General features: G+C 46.7%; 1 protein-coding gene across 4 annotated transcripts in view; it reads left to right on the top strand.

Annotated features, from left to right (window-relative positions):
- The window catches only part of Tln2 (talin 2), a 415939-nt gene that overhangs the window by 374986 nt on the left and 20066 nt on the right, over positions 1–20887 (top strand). For all 4 annotated transcript variants that reach the window (XM_029543558.1, XM_029543557.1, XM_029543559.1 and 1 more), the window contains 6 exons: positions 1957–2082; positions 2240–2356; positions 5113–5298; positions 10231–10338; positions 18584–18689; positions 20030–20154. In XM_029543558.1, the coding sequence (XP_029399418.1) occupies positions 1957–2082; positions 2240–2356; positions 5113–5298; positions 10231–10338; positions 18584–18689; positions 20030–20154 (768 nt within the window). The remainder of the gene's footprint in view (positions 1–1956; positions 2083–2239; positions 2357–5112; positions 5299–10230; positions 10339–18583; positions 18690–20029; positions 20155–20887) is intronic.

Here is a 20887-nt window from a genome sequence, read left to right as displayed (position 1 = left end):
GGCAAACTCTGAGCTCTTCTCACTGCACTGATTGTGAGGAAAAAGAGCGTGGATACTTCCACATAGAGAAAATGTATTGAATTGCCATGGGTTGGTTTTCTTCTTTTCTTTTGAGAACATTTTATTTTAAAAGTTGTATTAGGCACAAAAATTAGAGACTCCCAAAGTGAGTTTTTTGAACCATCTCGTATCTTCAGTGAGCCCTGGCATTTCCTTCTGCCTTCCCTTTCTGTGCAGCCTCCCCCCGCCCCATTCTTACTTGTACTTGTTGGAGTGAAACACTTAGCTTGCTTTTTGCCTCCACATACCTGTAACTGTGACTTATAACTGAGAACTCACTTATAAAAAAAAGAATGTGGCCAGTGAGATACCTCAGCTGGTAAAATGCCCGCTTTATGCCTGACAGCCTGAGTTCTATTCCCAGAACCCACAGAGAGGTGAAAGAAGAAACCAGCTCCACAGGGCTGTTAGGGTTAGGGTGACTACCACACCTGCATGATGGCACACATACAGTAATAATAATAGTAAATAGTTTAATAAACAAGCATTTTTTTAAAAATCTGCTCAGAAAACAATGTCCCCTCCGCATGTCAACTACCTGTCAAGTAACAGGTATAGGACAGGCCTTCCTGGATTCTAATGTGAACAGCAGCCCTGGCTTGCAATGCCTCTCTCTCCTGCTGCACCTCTTCTCTGTTGCAGGCTCAGGAGAGAGGCAGTCCTTCACAAGGCCCAGCCTGTGGGTGGGAGGTTGCCTGGGGTCCCTGTGCCCTGTGTGTGAAGTGACACGACAGAGGGTGTGGAAGATGGCAGAGGGCTGCAAAGCCACAGTTTTTCTCTGTCACTGCTGTCTAGAGCTCTGGAGTCTCCAAAGGCTTTTGTGTTCATTATCCCGGTTGGTCTTCACAGCCATGGGAGAGCTGGGAGAGGCTGGCAACCCAAGAATGTGGAGGTGAAGACTGGAGTACTTAGCATCATACTGACCAGAGTCCATTCCAAACCCACCACTCCTGGCTCTAGTGCAATGACCCGGTTCCTATCAGTGCTCCCTTTGGCACTTCAGATTCCAACCCCAGCAATAGAGATAGTGTCCTATCCAGGATGGACTAGCCACCTATGTCTTTATTTGTTCCTCAAGATTCACTGAGTGCCAGCTATGTGCCAGACCATGCTGTGAGGATGAAACAAAAGCCTCATCAGGTCATGGGAGGACATAGATTGTGGATAAGCGAATAAATTAAATGGCGCCATGGACTAATACTGCTGTAGGATAAAAAGGGGCCATCGGACAGTGATTTGGTGTTCAGGAGTTAGGCCCTTTGCTAGAGTAGTTAAGATAGATCTTTGGGGACATACATTCAAGCTGACCCCAGAGGATGGAAAGAGGCAGGTTCCAGGTAAAGGAGAGCAGAAGTGAAGACCTTAAGCAGAGATGAGGTGAGATTTCCCAGTAGGAAGAAAGAACCACGTGTCTGAACCCATGGTGGGGCAGAGAATCGCGGGAACCAAAGCTAGAGAGGCAGGCAGAGTGCCATGGAGGCCTTACTGCCCAGCCGGACACTGGCATTCTGTGCTTTGGGGTGAGTGATGGTGCCTATCATATCTGCTCTAGCATCCTTCATCCACACAGAGGCAGCTTGTTGGCAGAATTGGCCTCGAGGAAGCTGTGTATTCAGATCCCAGCATCAGTGTCCGTCTCCACTTCAGTGTCAGGGTGTACGTTTAGTGTCCAACCTCAGCCTTAGCATGAGTCTAGATCATCATCCTTAGCAGCAACAGCAGCAAGATCAGCCCCCCCTGAGCTGTACCACTTCCAAGGGTGGCTTCCTGGGTGGTGTTGTCATGGTGAAGGATATGAAGCTGCTGATGAGGAGACTCCTCTTTCCCGCGTCATTGCACCCTGGCAGCAGTCAGCAGTGAAGGTCATCTCCGCTCACCAGACTCCTGCTCTTTCAGGTGGTACTGATAAACGCCATCAAAGACGTGGCCAAGGCCCTTTCCGATCTCATTGGTGCTACCAAGGGAGCTGCCAGCAAGCCGGCTGACGACCCCTCCATGTACCAGCTCAAAGGAGCCGCCAAGGTAGAGTGGGTCTCCAGCCGGGGCTGAGGATGAGGGACATCTGAGCTGCTTCCCCGTGTGAAGGAAGGAGATACCTCTTGTGCGATTTGGTCTGGAAATGGAAGGGTCAGAAACTGCACCTCAGACGGCGTACTCTCTGCTCATCTCTCCCGTGCAGGTGATGGTAACCAATGTCACCTCCCTTCTTAAGACTGTGAAGGCAGTGGAAGACGAGGCCACCCGGGGCACAAGGGCACTTGAGGCCACCATCGAGTACATAAAACAGGAGCTCACAGTGAGTACCCAGCAGCTGCCACCCTTAGCTAGATGGCCCTGCCCAACATGTGACTGCCACACAGGCTTCTCTCTGTAACTTAAAGAGCTTTTACCTAGAACTCCTGGACTGGGAAGGCTTACTCATCTACCTAACGGTGGCATTTGTAATTGGTTACCTGTATGTCACTGAGTGTGGCTAGGATCCATTGGGATTGTTTGTTTGTGAATCAAGATTTCACATAGTCCAGGATGGCCTCAAACCTTTATGTAGTGGAGGATAACCTTGAACTTCTGATCCTCCTGCCTTTATGTCTTACATGCTGGGGTAACAGGTAACCACCACCACGCCTGGTTTTGTGAAGGTGCCGAGGACTGAATCCAGGGCTCCACGAGTGCTAGACAAACACTCCATATTATCTGTATCCCTAGCCATGATGATCCCTACATCCCTAGTACTGATGTGTATCACTTAGAACAGTCCAGGCTTCATAACATCAAATGACAGCATGGCACTGACATAGTACAGATTTTTGGCCAAGAGGAGAGTCAGTTTGCACAAGCCTGGTGTTTGGGTGATGGAGACCACATATGCGTATTGCTCTTGCCCACGTGTGGAGTGGCAGTGTGAGGTTCACTGCCGGGGAAAGGCCTAGATGCCGTTGAGTGAGACACTCTTCCACATCTGGCTCCTCTCTGTTTGAGGCATCTCTCCTTCGAGGCACTAGCTCTGTTCACTCTTGCCTCGTTCTAGCCCTGTAGAGTTACGGGCTCCTGGGCCTGCTACAGTAGAGATGTTCTCTGTTTCCTCTGTGCTCTGCACAGTTGTACACCAGCTCCTCCTAATCCCCACAAGTAGAAATGCATAAGAAATGAGGGCTTTTGCCCCAGCATTTTTTTGTAGTAGGTATGCCCACAGGTATGCTTTTTAGGGGATATCTAAGCACTTGGGGCATCTGCCTCTGCAGGGTCATCTGTGGAGGCGACATGAAAGGCAGCACTAGAAATGAGTAACTCCACCGGTATTAGAGTAAATCTTGGCTTCTTTCATCCTGCCTTGAATGGAGCCAGCTTAGGGGGGGATACAGTTAGTTCACAGTTTTAAAGAAGAAACTAAAGAACACATAAGCAACTCAAAAGCAGGTGATGCCTTAAGGCATACTACATGGTTGCCATGGGATGAGTGTGTCCTATCTGGGGTCCAGATACAGGTTCAGACAGCTATGGATCCCCTGTAGTGTCAATGGAAGGGAAGGTTTGGAATTTAGACTATCCTGGGAAATTGTAGATACTTGGTCATTGTGAGTGTAGATACCTGTATCATCCATGTTGTGAAGTTGGAAGGATGGGGAGATAGCTCAGCAGTTAGAACACTTGAATACAAGCATGAGAACAGGAGTTCAGATCCCCAGAAACCCACATAAATACCAGCACAGCAGCTCACCTGCAATTCCAGCCTTGAAAGGTAGATACAGGGCATCCCCAGAGCAAGCAGACTAGCCACATCAGTGAGCTCTGGGCTTGATTGAGAGACCTGCCTCAGTGAATAAAGTGGAAGAGCAGATGATTGCTGACAGCAACCTCAGGCAAACACATACATGTGCACATGTGTGCACACACACAGGCAAAACTTATACATACTGCCCCCACACACATGTGAAAGATGGAAAATAAAATAAGTAAATAAAAGTTAGTGAATTCACCCAGAGTGTTTCCACAAAGCCTATGCATGGAGAGCACAGTGGTGTGGACGACTCTGTGTCACATCATCCCACTGTGTCCTTGGGTCTGCACAAGGGACTTACAATCCTGAGGTACTTATTGCCACTGCCCTCTTTAAGTGGTGTTTGACTGGTTGTCACATGGCAAGAATGCTTCCTGGGTCCCCCTTCTTACTCAGGAGAGTCTCCCATGCCAGTAACTGATTATTTAGGTCTGAGAACAGGCCAGCCCATCCCGTGTAAGGATAGAGACACGTGCAGCATACAGTCGCAGGGCTAGCCCTCCATGTTACAGAGAAAAGGCCAGGTAGGTGTGAAGCAGAAGCAGCTTGCCTTGACTAACTAGCATGAAGTCATCGAGGCATCTGTGAACGTGTGTGTGTGTGTGTGTGTGTGTGTGTGTGTGTGTGTGTGTGTGTGAATCAGAGTCACTGGCCCACAGACCTCTGCAGCACCCTGTGGCTATATTTTTAAGACAAGCTAAGGACCAAATGCTTCCGCACTCTCACACCTATAGAAAGTGAGCAGGAAGTCATCCACATCAATCTTCACATCAATCCTGCCCTAGAGCCCACATCAGGACTGAAGAAAGCAGCATATAAGTATCAGGTGGTGGTCTATGCAAATAGATAAGCTAGCACTTAAGAAGCCTTTTCCTAGCCAGGCAGTGGTGGCGCACACCTTAAATCCCAGCACTTGGGAGGCAGAGGCAGGCAGATCTCTGAGTTCAAGGCCAGCCTACACTCTACAGAGGGAATTCTAAGACAGGTAGGGCTACATAAAGAAACCCTATCTTAACAAAACAAAATAACCTCCTCCTTGCCATATTGTTTCCATGAAAGTCAAATGTCAGTGTAAGAGGCTGTCTGTATTAGTATCCTGAATACAGGACCCACTTTACTGCCCTCAAATTAGGTGGTGGCTAATTTCCTGCCATGTGACAGTCTCCAGCTTGCTAGCTTGGTTCCCAGACACTAATGGCAGCCTGGTTGGAAAAGAGTAAAATATTTTTGTCCTTTCTTTTTTGACTTTCACCTTTTCTGTCTCTGACTTCAAGGTGTTCCAGTCAAAAGACATACCTGAGAAGACATCATCACCCGAGGAATCAATAAGAATGACGAAAGGTATCACCATGGCAACAGCCAAAGCCGTGGCAGCTGGGAACTCATGTAGACAAGAGGATGTAATTGCAACCGCCAATCTGAGCAGGAAGGCTGTCTCAGATATGCTGATAGCTTGCAAGGTAAAGACCCAGGCATTGCTGTGGATAGATGGATAGATAGCTCTCTGTTGAAAATGACTCATTCAGTGTCCTGGAGAAGGATGTAAACTGGACTATGAGCAGGGAGCACCCTCACACCTTAAACTTTACTGCAGACAAGCATGCAGAAAGCCCAGTTTACAGCAGCCTGGGGAAAGGTCTCCCTCAAAACAAAGAGGGTGGGGGGTTGCTTTGACTCAGGCACGGTTCAGAGGCACAGTTGTGGCAGCAGGAGCATGAGGCAGCTGGTCACACCATGTCCACAGTCAAGAGGAGAGAGGTGAAATCTGGTGTGAGACTTCCCACCTTGGATGTGCCCAGAGAGTCTCCTAGGCAATTCTAAATCTTGGCCATCAAGATTACCCATCACAGGTGTTTCAGTGCCTGCACAGGCAGGTTTGGAAGGGCTGTGATGTGGGTTCTCTAGTTTGGTTCCAAATGAGATCAACAGTGGTGACTCCAGTCTGTCTGGTGATATAACAGGGGCCCAGGAAGACTCAGGGCCAAGGTCAGAACTAAAGCCAGAACTTACAGAACCAGAGCTCAACCAGCTTTCTGACTCTGTGGCCAGCTTGCCCGTGGCCTCCCAGGCATGGTGGTCTAGGTTGCTATGGTTGGTGACAGATTTGATAGACACTTGTGTCCATGCATTAATTACTTTTTCTCATTGCTATAACACCTCTTTGTCCCCACACACCCAAGCAACTAAAGAAAAGAGATGTTTGTTTGGGTTCCCAGTTTTAGGGGTATCTGCTGACCCTGGCTGCACACCTGTCCATGACAAAGGGGGCTGTGACATGATTTGTTATCTCTTGAAGGATCAGATTCAAGGACTATACCATAGGGTTGAAGCCTGTTGGTGACACTATGTATTCAAACTGTAACAGTCCTCCTATCATCAAGACATGGTTAAAGCAGAAATGTAACGTAGCTCAGGTTTTGTAGCCTCTTTTAGAGGGGTTCCCCTGTTTACAGGTAGGAGGTTGGGTAGAAATGAGCCTTGGCTCATCCTGGATCTTGGCTTTGCAGAGTTATAATAGAGTTCTGATATACTTGTTTCACACATTGAGCCCTACTTGACAGCAAGTGTCACTGCTGATGCCTGAGACACTTACAAGGATGGCATTTATTTAGCAAATGGCTGGTATGGTAACTCTCACCTCACCTATGATCCTAGAGCATGGAGGAGGAAGCAGGAGGATTGTCATGAGTTAGAAGCCAGACTAGTCTACATAGCAAGATCCTGTCTGACCTCCACAGATAGTACATACATGTGGTGCACAGACATACAAAACTACATGCTTGTGGTGTACATATAGACAAAACACCCATAGTAACAATAAGATCATGGTGGCACTTGATAGTTCCTTTGAGAGCGGCTCTCCCCCTTCATGCAATAAGGCAAATACAGAAAACCAGGCTCATTTAGAGTGGGTCGAGAAAAATGTCTCTCAGCTGGGGAGCAAGCTCAGGAAGTAGAGTGCTTGCCTTGTGAGCATAAAAGCCTGAGTTTCATCCCCAGAACCCACATAAGCATTCTCTACAGCCTCGGCAGCAAGTGTAAACTGACGTGATTTACAAATCTAATCATATTAGAGTTATCAATTGTTAAGGAGAAGCCCCTCACTCTTGATTCCTGTGGTGATTATAAAGCCCATTTTGCTAAGGACATATAAATGCTTCAGTGTTTGTGAGGTTGAGTAGAGGGGACCCTGGTGCCAGCCAATGGCGAGTTGCCTTTGTGCCTCAGGAGTCCGCCCATGTGCGCATGCGCAGAATATCAGGGCGCGCTGGAAATGGCAGGGATCACAAAACCAGCAACGTCAGTGAGGCTACAAGGTTTTCTCACACAGTTGAGGTGTTTCAGTGGATATTCAGCCCCATCCTGGATGGTAAGAAAAGGGGCTCCACCAACAGAGATAGCCAAGGTGGGTTGTTATGTAACATGATACAGTGATGTATATGTGACTCCGGACTGTACGAGGAAGTGATTTCTGAGTTAAGGTGGTTTTATGAATGTTTCACATACCTAGAGCATTNAAGTAATTTAAGTTTTTAAAGCCAAGCAGCTGCTTGTATTCCCAGCACTGAGAAGGCAGAGACAGGCGAGTCCTTGGGGCTCCTCGGCTAAAGTGGGCCTAGGCNTGGTAACGCACACCTTTAATCCCGCCACTCAGGAGACAGAGGCAGGTGGACAGNGGATAGCATTTGAAAAGTGACACCCGAGGTTGTCTTTTGACCTTCATGCACACACAATTTTTGTATTAATTATTTTTATATGTATCAATGTGTTTGCTTGGATGTATGTNCNTGCACCACATTGTGCCTGGTACCCATTGAGACCAGCAAGAGAGTGTTGAATCCCCTGAGTGTTACAATTATGAGTTGCCATGTGAGTACTGGGAATTGAACCCCAGTCCTCTGGAAGAGCAGTCAGTGCACGGCTGAGCCATCTCTCCAGCCCCAACACAAAGGATTTTTGAAGTCACACCAAAGANCCTAGTTGCCCTCTTGGAACATGACTTCTGGGGCTGAGTGGGGAGCCAGGGAAAACGTAGAGGTGAAGCGTAGCTCATACTGCCTGATCTTAAGAGAGTGGCAGGACTCACCAGTCCCCAGGGGACTTCACCTATGTGTGTGTTTCTGTGTGTTCTGCTTTTGTGTACCTGCATTTTTCTTAGACTTAATTCTGTACTTCCTGTTATAGTTCATGTGAGGTAGCTGCTATTCCTGTGTTGCTCTGGTCATTCTAATTTTCCATGATCACAGATATTCTGTTAGCCAGTACGTCCCTTCCTCTCTTATCTGACAGATAGGTTGTCTACAGTGTTTATCGTAGTGAGCGTTACCGTTTTGTTTTGTTTTTGAGATAGGGTCTCCTATATTCCAGACTGGTCACTATGCAGAGAAAGATGACCTTAAACTTTTGATCTTCCTGCCTCTCCACCCTGACTGAGCTCTAGGCTCAGGGAAACACCACCATGCCTGGTTTATAGAGTGCTAGCTGTCAGACCCCTGAGCCTCCTGCATGCATGGCCCGCATCTGCCGGCTCCCCTACTGCTTTACTACAAGGAATACCCTTGTGCTTGTTTGATTTATCTGTGCTTCGGATTGTTTGCTTAGGAAGAATCCCAGAAGTGGAATTAGGATGTCAAACTGTATAAGCTTTCCATTATTGCCAGATTGTCCTCTGCCAAGTTACAGAGCCACCCCAGTTATCAAGAGTGCCCTTCCCCCACCCTTCTTGGTAACTTGGTAACCTGCTCTAGTGAGGCCACTGGACAGCACCCTGGCCCATTTCACCACCCGAGGTGCCTGACTCTGTGACTCACATCTGGAGGCTCAAAGACATGGAGATAAGGAAACGGGAATTTTCAGAACCCAACTCTGGACACACACACACACACACACACACACACACACACCATCACCATCACCAATACCCTCCACCCCCTAATGACTGCCTCTGAGGTTTGTTCTCAGGATAGTCTAACCTGACTCCTCAATGACAGACAGCTGCTGGTCATGTCCACCGAGGCAAGGGAGGTTACACAGGTGTTGCAACCCACACTGCCCATCCATCTCTAGGAGAGGGGCTGGACTGTAAAACCAGGCTGGTCAGCTCCCCTTGACATTTTCTCTTATATGGCTTGGGATTTTGGGTGCCTGTTGAGGCCAGGAGAGGGTGCTGAATCCCCTGGGAGTTAGACAGTTGTGAGCTGCCCTGTGAGTGCTAGGAATTGAACCCCAGTCCTCTGTAGGAGCAACCAGTGTTCCTGTCTCCAACACGGGACTTTTTTTTTAAGCAGAAAGCTTTGAAGTCACACCAAAGAACCAAGTTGCCGTATGTGAGCATGACTTATGGGGCGGAATTGGGGAGCCAGGGCAAATATTTTGAAACAGAAACTCACTCAGTTGTCCAGGCAGGCCATAAATGTGGGGAACTCAGCTTCCCCAAGTGGCTGAAATTGCAGGCCTGCTACACTGAGACTGGCTCTGCCAGGTTTTATGCATTTGCCATGACTGACAATTTATTGAGAGTGTTGTGTTAGGCATCCCTGTAAGCTTCCCGAGTTCTTTCCAGAGTGAAAACTGTAGAAGAATCTCTAAAGAGATATGGTTTCCTTTTGTAGCAAATAAAAGGTGGTGTCCTACACTTACACTTTTCCTTGTTTATCAACTCAGTGTGCATTGTCACTGAGAGTCAGAACTCCATCTCAAACAATTTGTCGTGGATGACTAGAGGTAGGTGGCAGGTCACGGTACAGGGAAAAGGCCTGAACCACCGTTACCCAGAGCTCTAGCTTGCTCATCTCTGCATGGGTATGATGTGTGGTGATTATAACAGGGCCTGGGGGTAGTAGAAAGCTGCTAGCTGAAGCTTCCCAGGAGCCTAAGGGCTCTGGTCACAGAGACTGCCCTGTGACTGCCACTTGGAAGGCTGAATGGGAACATGGGCTTCATTAGCCTGGGGACATAGAGATGCTGTAACAGAGCCTCTGCTGCTACTGACAGGAAGCCAGGCAGAGCCACTCTGTACCCTTCTGTGGGAAGCTTTAACTGTGACTCTTCCTGGATGTTTGAGTGCAAGGAGAAGGAAGGTGAGAAGGGGCAGAAGGTACCAGATTCCAGATGTTTCTGTCCTTGTCCCCAGGGTGCAGCCTGCAGCCTGTCAAAGGACCTGCTACAGAGGCATGAGGACAGACTCATCTCCCACCCAGAGAATGGGAGTGAAGGCCTTCACAGAGGTCACAGAGGTAGTCTTTCTACCTCTGAGACCAGAGTATCCAGCACTGCTGAGCTGGGAACTTAAAAGTGGCTCTTCTCGATTTAATATGTCAACATTTCTTCTTCCTCCTCCCCCTCCTCCTCTTCCTCCTCTTCTTCTTCCTTCCCACTGAATCTGTCTCCAGCAAGCATCCTTCTACCCTGATGTCAGTGAAGAGGTACGAACCAGAGCCTTGCGGTATGGCACAGAATGCACCTTGGGCTACCTGGACCTACTAGAACACGTCTTGGTGGTAAGGAGAGGTGTGGGCAGGGTGAGGTGGAGCTGTGTATCTTTTTCCCTTCCTGGTTGACATAGGAGAAAACCTCCTTTCCCCAGGGACACCCCTCTTAGAGCACTCTGCCAGCATCTCTCATGAGGCTAGGACTATGCTGAGCAGACTGGTCCTATCCAGCACACTGGGCAGAAAGTGCAGCCTTCAGGAAGACTCAGTGAGAGTTCAAAGGATCTGATTTCATGCTGGCACCAAAGAGGCAGAAAGAACATGCCTGGGGTAGGAGGAGGAGAGGTGGCAGGGGGCGGGTAAGTTGAAGGTCAAAGCCAACCTTATAAAGTATTGAAAGGTCTCTCAAGCTGGGGAGATAGCTCACTTTGCTTACCATGCAAACACAAGGGACCTGAAATTTGATCCCCAGCACCCATGTGAGAAAACTGAATGAGGCAACACACACCTATAATCTTAGTACTGGGGGTAGTGGTGTAATAAAGACAGAGGGATCCCAGAGACTGGCTAAACCAGCAAGGTCCAGGGCGAGTGAGGGACCCTGTCTCAACAAACAAGATGGAAAGTGGCTGAGGAAGATGCCTGATGTTTGCCTTGCGAACACAAATATGTGCAGCCACATAAAACACATGTACATTCATACATGCACATACATACATATGCATGTGTGTGCACTCGTACATACAGACACACATACCATATTGGGAACTCTTATTACAGAAACCCAAGTGTATTCTAAAAATGTCATTGCTAGTGGTCTGCTGGCCTCCGGTGGCTTCTTGCCATCCTTGAGTGGCATAGGACACTTCAAGAGAGCCCAGCCTGCTGTGCCCACTGTGGAGCTAGGATTAGAAGGCAAAGACAGAAAATTCTGGGCAGTGATGTCATAGTTATGGTTGGTACATAAACCTTAGGTTTGTGTAGACCCTGTTTTCTAGTCATCTTTAGAACCTTGTATGGGCTGGAGCAGAGCCTAGGAGAGTTTGTTCAAGAGTCAGGGAAAACACCATATGTATGTATCTCTGTTTCTCTGTGTGTGTGTGTGTGTGTGTGTGTGTGTGTGTGTGTGTGTGTGTGTGTGTAAAATGTGTCACCTCCCATCTCTGCTCCACCCTTCCCAAACCTAGAAATAAAAAGGAGTCCCAGGCCATCTCAGGTACACAATTGTCTCTAGAAGACAACTGCCAAGCATTGGATTTCTTTGTTTTCCTTTCTACTGCCACACCAAATGAATGACCAGAAACCCACAAAAATCTTTCCCTTGTTCAGGTCATCCCACACTTCAGCAACAGAGCAGGAACAAGTCCTCACTCCTGTTTTCCCTGGCTCTGTTATGGTTCTAGCAGTCACTGCTTTTTTCTTAAATTGTCTCCTTGTGTTAACTATTTCAGGTTTTTAAGGACTCATGTTCATCCAGAGAACTTCAGTCATTGCTATAAAGTATTGTTTATTGGTACTGGTTTTGTTTGGAAAAAAATAGTCTGGCGCCGGGCATGGTGGTGCACGCCTTTAATCCCAGCACTTGGGAGGCAGAGGCAGGCGGATTTCTGAGTTCAAGACCAGCCTGGTCTACAGAGTGAGTTCCAGGACAGCCAAGGCTACACAGAGAAACTCTGTCTCAAGAAGAAATAAAAAAGACTGGGGGTGGTGGCACGTGCCTTCAATCACAGAAGTCAAGAGGCAGAGGCAGGTGGATCTCTGAGTTTAAGGCCAACTGGGTCTGCAGACGCCTTTGCCTGACGGGGATAAGGGGTTCAGTGTCTCTGAGAACATTAGAGAAGGTCCAGGAAGCACCCCCAGGCTACACGTCCAGGCACCCTACTTAAGCGCTGTCTAAGCGCTGTGTGCAGTTCCAACCATAAGGATCATCAGCAGGGAAGATCAGCATCATAGGCGATGGTGTCATGTGTCAAGGAGGGAGCTTTGTCAGGCAGTGCTGGTGTGGGCTGGAGGCTAGGATAAGGAGGGAGTGGCAGGGCTTGCTGTTCTAAGACCCTAGGAAGAATGCTTATGGCTGCTCACATGGCACAAACACAAGATTCTTCTTGAATCTCCCATAGAGTTGAGACTCAGTCTTCCATGTTGCTGACCGACCTAGATTCTTGGTGATTCTTCTTGACAATGTGCCCTGATTCTGCCCATCACTCTGTACAACTGTTGTCCTTGCCATCCATACTTATGGTACACATAGGAAATGTGCTGTTTCTTTGAGACTTTTTAGAGAGCTGGCTGGGCCCAGAGTGAGGCCTCTAACAGAAGAACCAGCTCAGTGGCGTAAAGCTAGTGTTATAAAGTGAGCAGAACTCATCCCATCTTTGCAAGAAGAATTTTTGTATATAGGGCTAGAAGTGGCTCAGCGACTAAGAGCACATGCTGCTCTTGCAGAGGGCAGGAGTTTGATTCCCCAGAACCTGTGGTTGGGCCCACAGCTGCCTGTGACTCGGGGGATCTGATGGCCTCTCCTGGCCTCTGGCAGGCACCCACATGCACACCATATATATTCACAGAAACCAAACACACATCCACGTAAATACGTAAGAATTGTTTTTGTGTGTGCCTAAAAGGTATATGTTCACATGCGCACACACACGCACAAAGAAACACAGCACCTAGAATGTCTTTCAAACTGTTCAAAAGGAAATACCAAATAGAGAACACCTGCCTAGGGAACCCCACTTCTGCCTTCTTAACTTTCAACATACACAGGGTTCTGTTTAGGCAGAGCCACCATGGCTGCCCTAGGAAGCGCCTTGGTGCTCATGGGAAGGCATTGGCCTCCTGCACTTGCTGTGATGCGCTTCATCCTGGAGGATTTGCTCCACACAGCACAAAGCAGACACCAGCTTCCCAGCCCCCAGTTATCCTTATGCTGGAGATCTGGGACGGGGTTACCGTTCACATCCCTGGCAGAACTTTAATCTGGGTCTCTGCCCTGATATCAGAAATCATGTTGACTTAATCACAGAATTAAATTAGAACAGCTCTCCTCCTGGCTGTCTAGAGCTAAGACATTTTACCTCAGGGCTGCTCTCTGCCTCAAAGGGCCATCTGTTCCCAGAAGTGGCACTCTCTGACTACCTCAAGGGCTCTTCTCCCAGCCACAGACATCTTCAGTCATGGCAGTTTGATGATTCAAGTGCTTCAAGTTCCCACACCTGTAACCCCCCTCAGCATTAATGAGACTCAAGTAATAGAAAAAAGCAGCACGTATTTCTGGGTCTCTGAGAGAGCTGCCGTAATTGAAATAATGAATATACTTCTCACCTACAGATTTTCCAGGCAGCTGATGACCTGCTCTTCTTTATTACAGATTCGTTTGAATTCTCTACACTTTGCCCAAAACTCATTGTACAAAATTCTCTAAGAACTAATGCATTTTTTTTATTAAAAAGATTCTTAAACATGACAGAGCAGCAGACCCATATTTTGTAAATAGGATTGAAGTGTTTTCAACTCTATGTATATTGGCATAAAGATTTATGTTATTTGCGTCTTGTTACATAGCCCAGGCTAGCTAGCACTTGCTATCCTCCTGCATCAGCCTCCAAGTGCTGGGATTACAGGCATGTGTCACCATGGCTTCTCTTTGTGATTTTAATTTACATTATCTCTTTTTAGTGTTTGAGAATTTCACACCTGCATACAATGTCTTTTGGTCAAGACCAGCCCTGGTTCCTCCCATCCAGTTCCTCCCTTGCTTCCTTTCTAGCATTTGCCTCCAACTTTATGTGCCTTTTTTTTTTTTTTAAAGATTTATTTATTTATTTATTTATTTATTTATTTATTTATTTATTTATTTGTTTATTATATGTAAGTGCATTGTAGTTGTCTTCAGACACTCCAGAATCAGATCTTGTTATGGATGGTTGTGAGCCACCATGTGGTTGCTGGGATTTGAACTCCGGACCTTCGGAAGAGCAGTCGGGTGCTCTTACCCACTGAGCCATCTCACCAGCTCCTTTTTTTTTTTTTTTTTTTTAATGGATAAAGCGCTACCAGTGTGTGCGTGGGAATAGGGCCATCTACTGGAGCACGGGCATCATCCCTGAAAACTGACTTCCTTATGGCAGCCACCAGTTGCCATAGCTCCTCAACATGGACTGGGATCCTGTATGACCCCCTCCCCACCACGATTAGACTTTGGCTAGCTTGATCTTTCACAGGTCCTGCACATACCGTCACAGCCATTGTGAGCCACTAAGTCCCTTCTTCATAAAAATTCATAATTCATTAAGAATGCTGTATAATGAGTTTCAGTCGTAGTCAATCCTCTGCCTAGTTTCTCCTTCACCCCATCCATCCCCTCCCTCCACCTCTTCCTCTTCCCTTCCCTCTCCCCCTCCCTGTCCTCCTTGGCTTTCCCCCCTTACCTATTCAGTCCAACCCTATCTCTTTTCTGCCCCTTTGCCTTCTATACATCTTCTTTACTACAGTGTGTTGAGATCGTCTCCCTTTTGGTGGATTTTTCTTTCTCAGATTTTAGAGTTCTCAGTGTTTCCTTGAAGCATAATGTCTGTCAGATATACATACTCCACAGTTCCTCCAGGGTGTGGCTGTCTTTTCATTCTTACGGCCTACGGACGGACGGAGCGAGGGAGATGAGATTGTGTATTACATGAAAGAAAATGCCAGAACTGCAAAGTTCAATGAGACTTGAATAAAATAAAAGTAAAAGCGCATCTTTCACATCTTAGTGAGCCTTGAGGGTGAGCTGTCAGTAAAGGGCGTGGATGACTAAAGGCTTCTGCTCTCCCAAGTCATACATCACTTTGGGATTATATTTTACTTCCAGTTAACCTCTCTGAATACCATGATCACTCTCTGGCTTACGAAGGGTTTTATTCCTAATACCGTTACACACACACACACACACACACACACACACACACACAAAACAGTCCTATGAAGATATAATTTACATACAATAAAATTCATCTATTTACAATACATAATTGGATTTTTGGTGTGCTTAGTATGAGTTTAAAATATTTTTATTACTCATACTCCTGCTTTGCATTGCCAATGCGTAGAAATATAATTATTGTATTTATGTAGATTTTATGTTCTGTCTTCTTTAGTTCACTTACCAGTTATGGAAGAGTTTTGGTTTTGTGGCTGTTTTACAGATGTCTTAGAGCTTTCTATATTAGTATTCATCTAATGATAAAAACAACTTAACTCTTTCTGTACAGATCATTAATTTATTTTTCTTGCCTTATTATACTAGCTAAGAATCCTAGTTCAAGCTGGATGTGGTGGCGCACACCTTTAATCCCAGCACTCGGGAGGCAGAGGCAGGNGGATTTCTGAGTTCGAGGCCAGCCTGGTCTACAGAGTTCCAGGACAGCCAAGGCTACACAGAGAAACCCTGTCTCGAAAAACCATTTTAAAAAAAAAAAAGAATCCTAGTTCAGTGTTGATAGAAGAGTAAGAAAAAGCCTCCTTACCTTATTCTTCAAAATGTATATTTAGTTTTAATTTTATGTGGTTGTCTGCACTGAGTGCATGCAATGCCTATGGGGGGCAGAAGAGGGCATCAGATCCCCTGGAAATGGAGTTGCAGATGGTTATGAGTCAGGATGTGAATACTGGGACACACACCCAGGTCCTCTGCAGGAGCACTAAGTCCTCTTAACCACTGAGCCATCTCTCCAGCCCCCTCCGTATGCTTTATCTTAGGGGGAAAACAGTCTTTCACCACTAAGTATAAATAACCCTACTTTTAATACACATTAATGATCTTTCACTCACAACAGAGGAATAATTGAACAATGTCTGTGGATTGGTTAGCAGGTCACAGCCTCATCTATAACTGTTATTTAACTGGTGGCCTTAGAGACAAATTAGACAAAAATGGTACTTAAGAACCACTTGAAAAAAAATTTTTTAATCCCGATATCAAGACTGCACGTAAGCAGTGCTATTAGGGTCCTTTATATGATTCATTTATATAACATCACCATACTTCTGTAGCGAAAGCACTGTTACACCCATTTAATAGGTAAGTGAACTGAGGCAAGGTTTAGAGGGCAGATAACTACTTGGTTTCAGAGTTACATAAGTCCACCATTTTCAGAAGATACCCTTGGTTAGGTGGCCTGCCCCCGGCTGTGTGAGAAAGCAAAAGATAGCTCTTCCCTAACCTTCCCAGGACTCGAGGAAGCTGTCTCATTAGGATTGTCTGGCTAGTGTGTCAGTCTTTATTGTTCATTCATTGCTTCATTTTTCCCATACTGGTATCTCACTATGTTTGTATATATACATGTACACACATTTGTACATATAAATATCCAGGTATATAAATATATGTGTGTGTTCCCTGCGCAGTATGCAATTTCTACCAAGCTCAAGGTGCCTTAGTACTTCTATTAGAAATTGCCTGCTATGTAAATCTAGTTACAGGTTATTCAACATTATTCTGGTGTTTATAACTGACACATCATTTTGACTTAACCTTTTGGTCTTTGACAGAGAGAATGAAGATAAGAAAGCAATTAAAACCAAACTGTAGATCACTATTAGTAAATGAAAAACAAATTTTAAAAATGACCAGAGGAGCTGGAGAGGTGGCCAGCAGTTAAAAGTATGCACTGCGGGGCTGGTGAGATGGCTCAGCGGTTAAGAGCACCAACTGCTCTTCCAAAGGTCCTGAGTTCAAATCCCAGCAACCACATGGTGGCTCACAACCATCCGTAATGAAATCTGACTCCTTCTTCTGGAGTGTCTGAAGACAGCTACAGTGTACTTACATATAATAAATAAATATTTAAAAAAAAAAAAAAGTATGCACTGCTCTTGCAGAGAACCTGAGTTCAGTTCCCAGCATCCACACTGGGCAGTTCACAACTGCATGTAACTCCAGCTTCAAGACATCTAACACCCTCCTCTGGTCTCCATTGGCACCTGCACTACATTCACATTACAGCCCCCCCACACACACACACACTTACACATATTCATAAAAATAAAAGAAAAAGGCCTAATTATTAGAGGGATGAAGGAAGATGGAGGGAGAGGTATACAAAATAATACTCAAAATGGCTGGCTCATCGGTTGAATATGTAATGTCTGCACACGGGTATGTTTGGGCCTGGTCACAGTGTAACTCGCTACCTCCTCCAATGTAGTTCTTTACCACATTTCCTTTAGGAACATCATCAAAGTTAGGCCTAAGACCAACAACCATCTTTTCTTTACTTCTGAGAAATAACATGTTACCTGACCATATTTTTCTAAATGGTGTAGGACACCAAGAACAGAATTAGCATTAAATGAATACCTGCTTCATTCTGGGCCTTGGGTGAAGGGTTCTTGTGTGTTTTCCATTTGGTCTGTGTGCCTGTCTCAGAGACTTCATCCCAGGTGTTAGCCCAGCTTTACAGAGGAGAGACAAGGTTCTGATGGTTGTGCACGTCACACCAGTAACTGGTGAGGCCAGGTGTGATACCCGGCCTGTGCCCCTGAAAGTGCTTGTGCCTCCACTCTGAGGCTCCACAATGGCCATGGATGGCTGCAGGTGTGACCTCCTAACCATCTTAAAGTGGCCGAAGGTTTCCATTATGGAACGTGGGGAGGAAAAGCAGAAAGCTGTGTTAGAAGAGAATTTCAAGACGAGGAAGGGACGGAGTGATAGACCTCTGAACCTAAGTCCTTAAGGGAAGGTGCTGAGGAGTCCCTGCCTCATTTCTTAGATCCAGTTTCGAAGGAAAGCAGGGCGAGGTCATCTGACTGTGCACTGCGTTGCTGGTTGGCAGCTCTGGTGCCTTTCTAAAAGACCCACTTTTAAAAAAAAAAAAACGAAAAAAAAAAAAAACCTTGAAACCCTTGGGGTTGGTGAGAGGGCACAGCAGATAAAGGTGCTTTTCTGGACAATTAACTGTTACTCATGTGGGGATTTTTGCCTGCACCCCTACCTCCATCCCAGTTTTCTCTGGTTCCATGTTTGCTTTGTCTCAAGCCCAAGGTGACCCTGATAGCCTGAGACTTCTCTTCTCACACACAGTGTTCTCACATGCAGTTTTTACCTTCGTGTATTGATTTTGCCTAAAAACAAAGGAACTGAAGGCCAGGTACGGCTCAGCCTTCTGATCACTACTAACTGTGTCAAAGGGACCCCTGATTCCCAACTCTGGCGAGTCTGTTGTCTCCCGAGAGCTTGAAGTCCCTCCCAGAGACGTCCCTTTGCACCAATAGGAATGTACCCCCCTCAAGCAGCACCCCTTTCTCATGTGCCTGATGTGTTTTCCACCCACAGATCCTTCAAAAGCCAACTCCGGATCTCAAGCATCAACTGGCTTCTTTCTCCAAGAGAGTTGCTGGAGCTGTGACAGAGCTCATCCAGGCAGCGGAAGCCATGAAAGGTAGGTCAGAGCCTCCTGGAGCACTGAGCTGGCTCGGAGGAGCAAGGCAGGAGCTTGCAGGAATATAGTGGGAATAAAAGGCACAGAGTTTGGGTTTTTCTGTTTTTGTTTGTTTGTTTAATGTTTACAGCAACATGATTTTTCCCTGGTCTTCGTATGGAATGCCTGGGTGGAATAGTCCATGGAAACTCTCCACTTCTCGGGAGTTTCATCGTGCACCTATAGCTGCATTAGTACTCATCGAACTGCAGTTATTGTCATTTGGACAATAAGCTCCTGAGCCAGGCCTCAGGCTCACAGGCCTGCACTCCCAGAGGCTCACAGGCCTGCACTCCCAGAGGCTCAGAGACTCGGGCAAGACGATGGCAAGTCTGAAGCCTGAGTGGGCTACAGAGCAAATTGAAGGCCACGTTGGGCAACTTTCCAAGACCCTAACTCAAACACAAAGGGAGGGGAGGGGAGCTAGGAATGTAGGTAGGAGAATGCCTGCCCAGCACATGCTGGGCCCTAGTTTCAATCTCTAGTCATACCTCCCCCAAAGTAACTGGGGGCTGGGATAAAGTCCCAGAGGTTAAGAGCACTTGTTGCTCTCGCAGATGCCCCGGGTTTGATTCTCAGCACCCACGTGACAGCTCACTACTGTAACTCCAGTTCCAGGGGTTCCAGTGTTGTCTTCTGGCCTCTACAGGCCTCAGGCATGCATATGGTACACAAACACGTGCAAGCAAAACACCCATACATATACATAAGTATAAGTAATTGATGATAGTAATAATCTTATGTATAGGGAACAGCATTGAGTATACCATTTGCCCATCCTTACTTACACAGATGCAGTTTATTCACCACAGGAATCAATCAGTCTCTCTTCTCTCCTTCTCTCTCCCTCTCCCCCTCTCTCCTCTCTCCTCCCTTCCCCTTCCCTCTCTCCTCTCTCCTCCCCTCCCCTGCCCCTCTCTCCTCCTTCTCCCCCACCCCTCTCTCTCCCCGCCACATGTTCCCTGTACAGACTGTCAAAGCTCTATGGCCTAGAGTCTCCTAGTGATGTCCATGTACTCGTGAGTACATCAGAAGGCAGAGTGAGGCTCAAGCCTCAACCCATGGAATTTTGAAGCTAGTATTGCTGGCCATTCCTATAGATAGGGCTATACATATGTAGCTGGTTTAGAAAAACATATTAGCAGCCCTTATCCCTCCGTCCAGATGTTGGAGATCTAGATAGGGCTGAGAGAATAGGCTCATAGGGCCATCCAGAATGCCTATTTAGCTTGTGTTTGTGATTACACCAGTACCCTAATGTCGGCACCTACCAAGAATGACTCTCCTGGAACTGATTTTAGGAACAGAGTGGGTGGATCCAGAAGACCCAACCGTCATTGCAGAAACTGAGTTACTGGGAGCTGCAGCGTCCATTGAAGCTGCTGCCAAGAAGTTAGAGCAACTGAAGCCAAGAGCAAAGCCAAAGGTGAGTGCCCACTGACAGCTACTCATCTCCCTGCATTCTGTCTCCAGCAGGTGTCTGTGCAGTGGAGCTAAGCATGGTACACAGAGTTTTTCCTCCCTCCCCATCATTACACCAGGGAGCAGCAAACCTGTTCTTCCTGCACAGCACCATTTCCCATGGGGGTGGGGTGGGGGGACAGTGCATGGGTCTAGTTAACAGCCAAGAAGAGTATCTCTGGTTATTCTGAGGAGAAACAGAACATCCACATGGAATTCCACCATGGAAAGCAGGTTTCTATCAAAAGTTCCTGTTAGTAGATAGGAGACTGATAGCCTTCCGTGAACTTCAGGTTCTACTGCAACTTTGATACAGGAAGAACAATACTGAGTGTCTTGTTTTCTTAAAAACAACAGGCTCAGCCAGTAAAGTGCTTACTGGGGAGAGCATGAAGACCCGAGTATGGATTTCCCAGCACCCACATAAAAAGCACACACGGTAGTGTGCGCCTGTAATTCCAGCTCTGAGGAAATCACAAAAAACCAATATGGTGCTTGCAGTGTGTAGAAAGATGGTTCAGTGAAGAGCACTTGCTTTTGCAATTCCAGAGGACCCAAGTTCAATTCCTAACACCCAAAGCAGCTGGTTCACAACCATCTGTAACGCCATCTTCAAGGAATCCCATGTCCTCTCTGACTCCATGAATACTACACACACACACACACACACACACACACACACACACACACACACAGTA

This window comes from Mus pahari, chromosome 10, assembly GCF_900095145.1.
Source record: "Mus pahari chromosome 10, PAHARI_EIJ_v1.1, whole genome shotgun sequence".
Taxonomy (NCBI): domain Eukaryota; kingdom Metazoa; phylum Chordata; class Mammalia; order Rodentia; family Muridae; genus Mus; species Mus pahari.
Note: the sequence above shows the minus strand (reverse complement) of the source record. Positions and strands in the feature narration are given on the sequence as shown.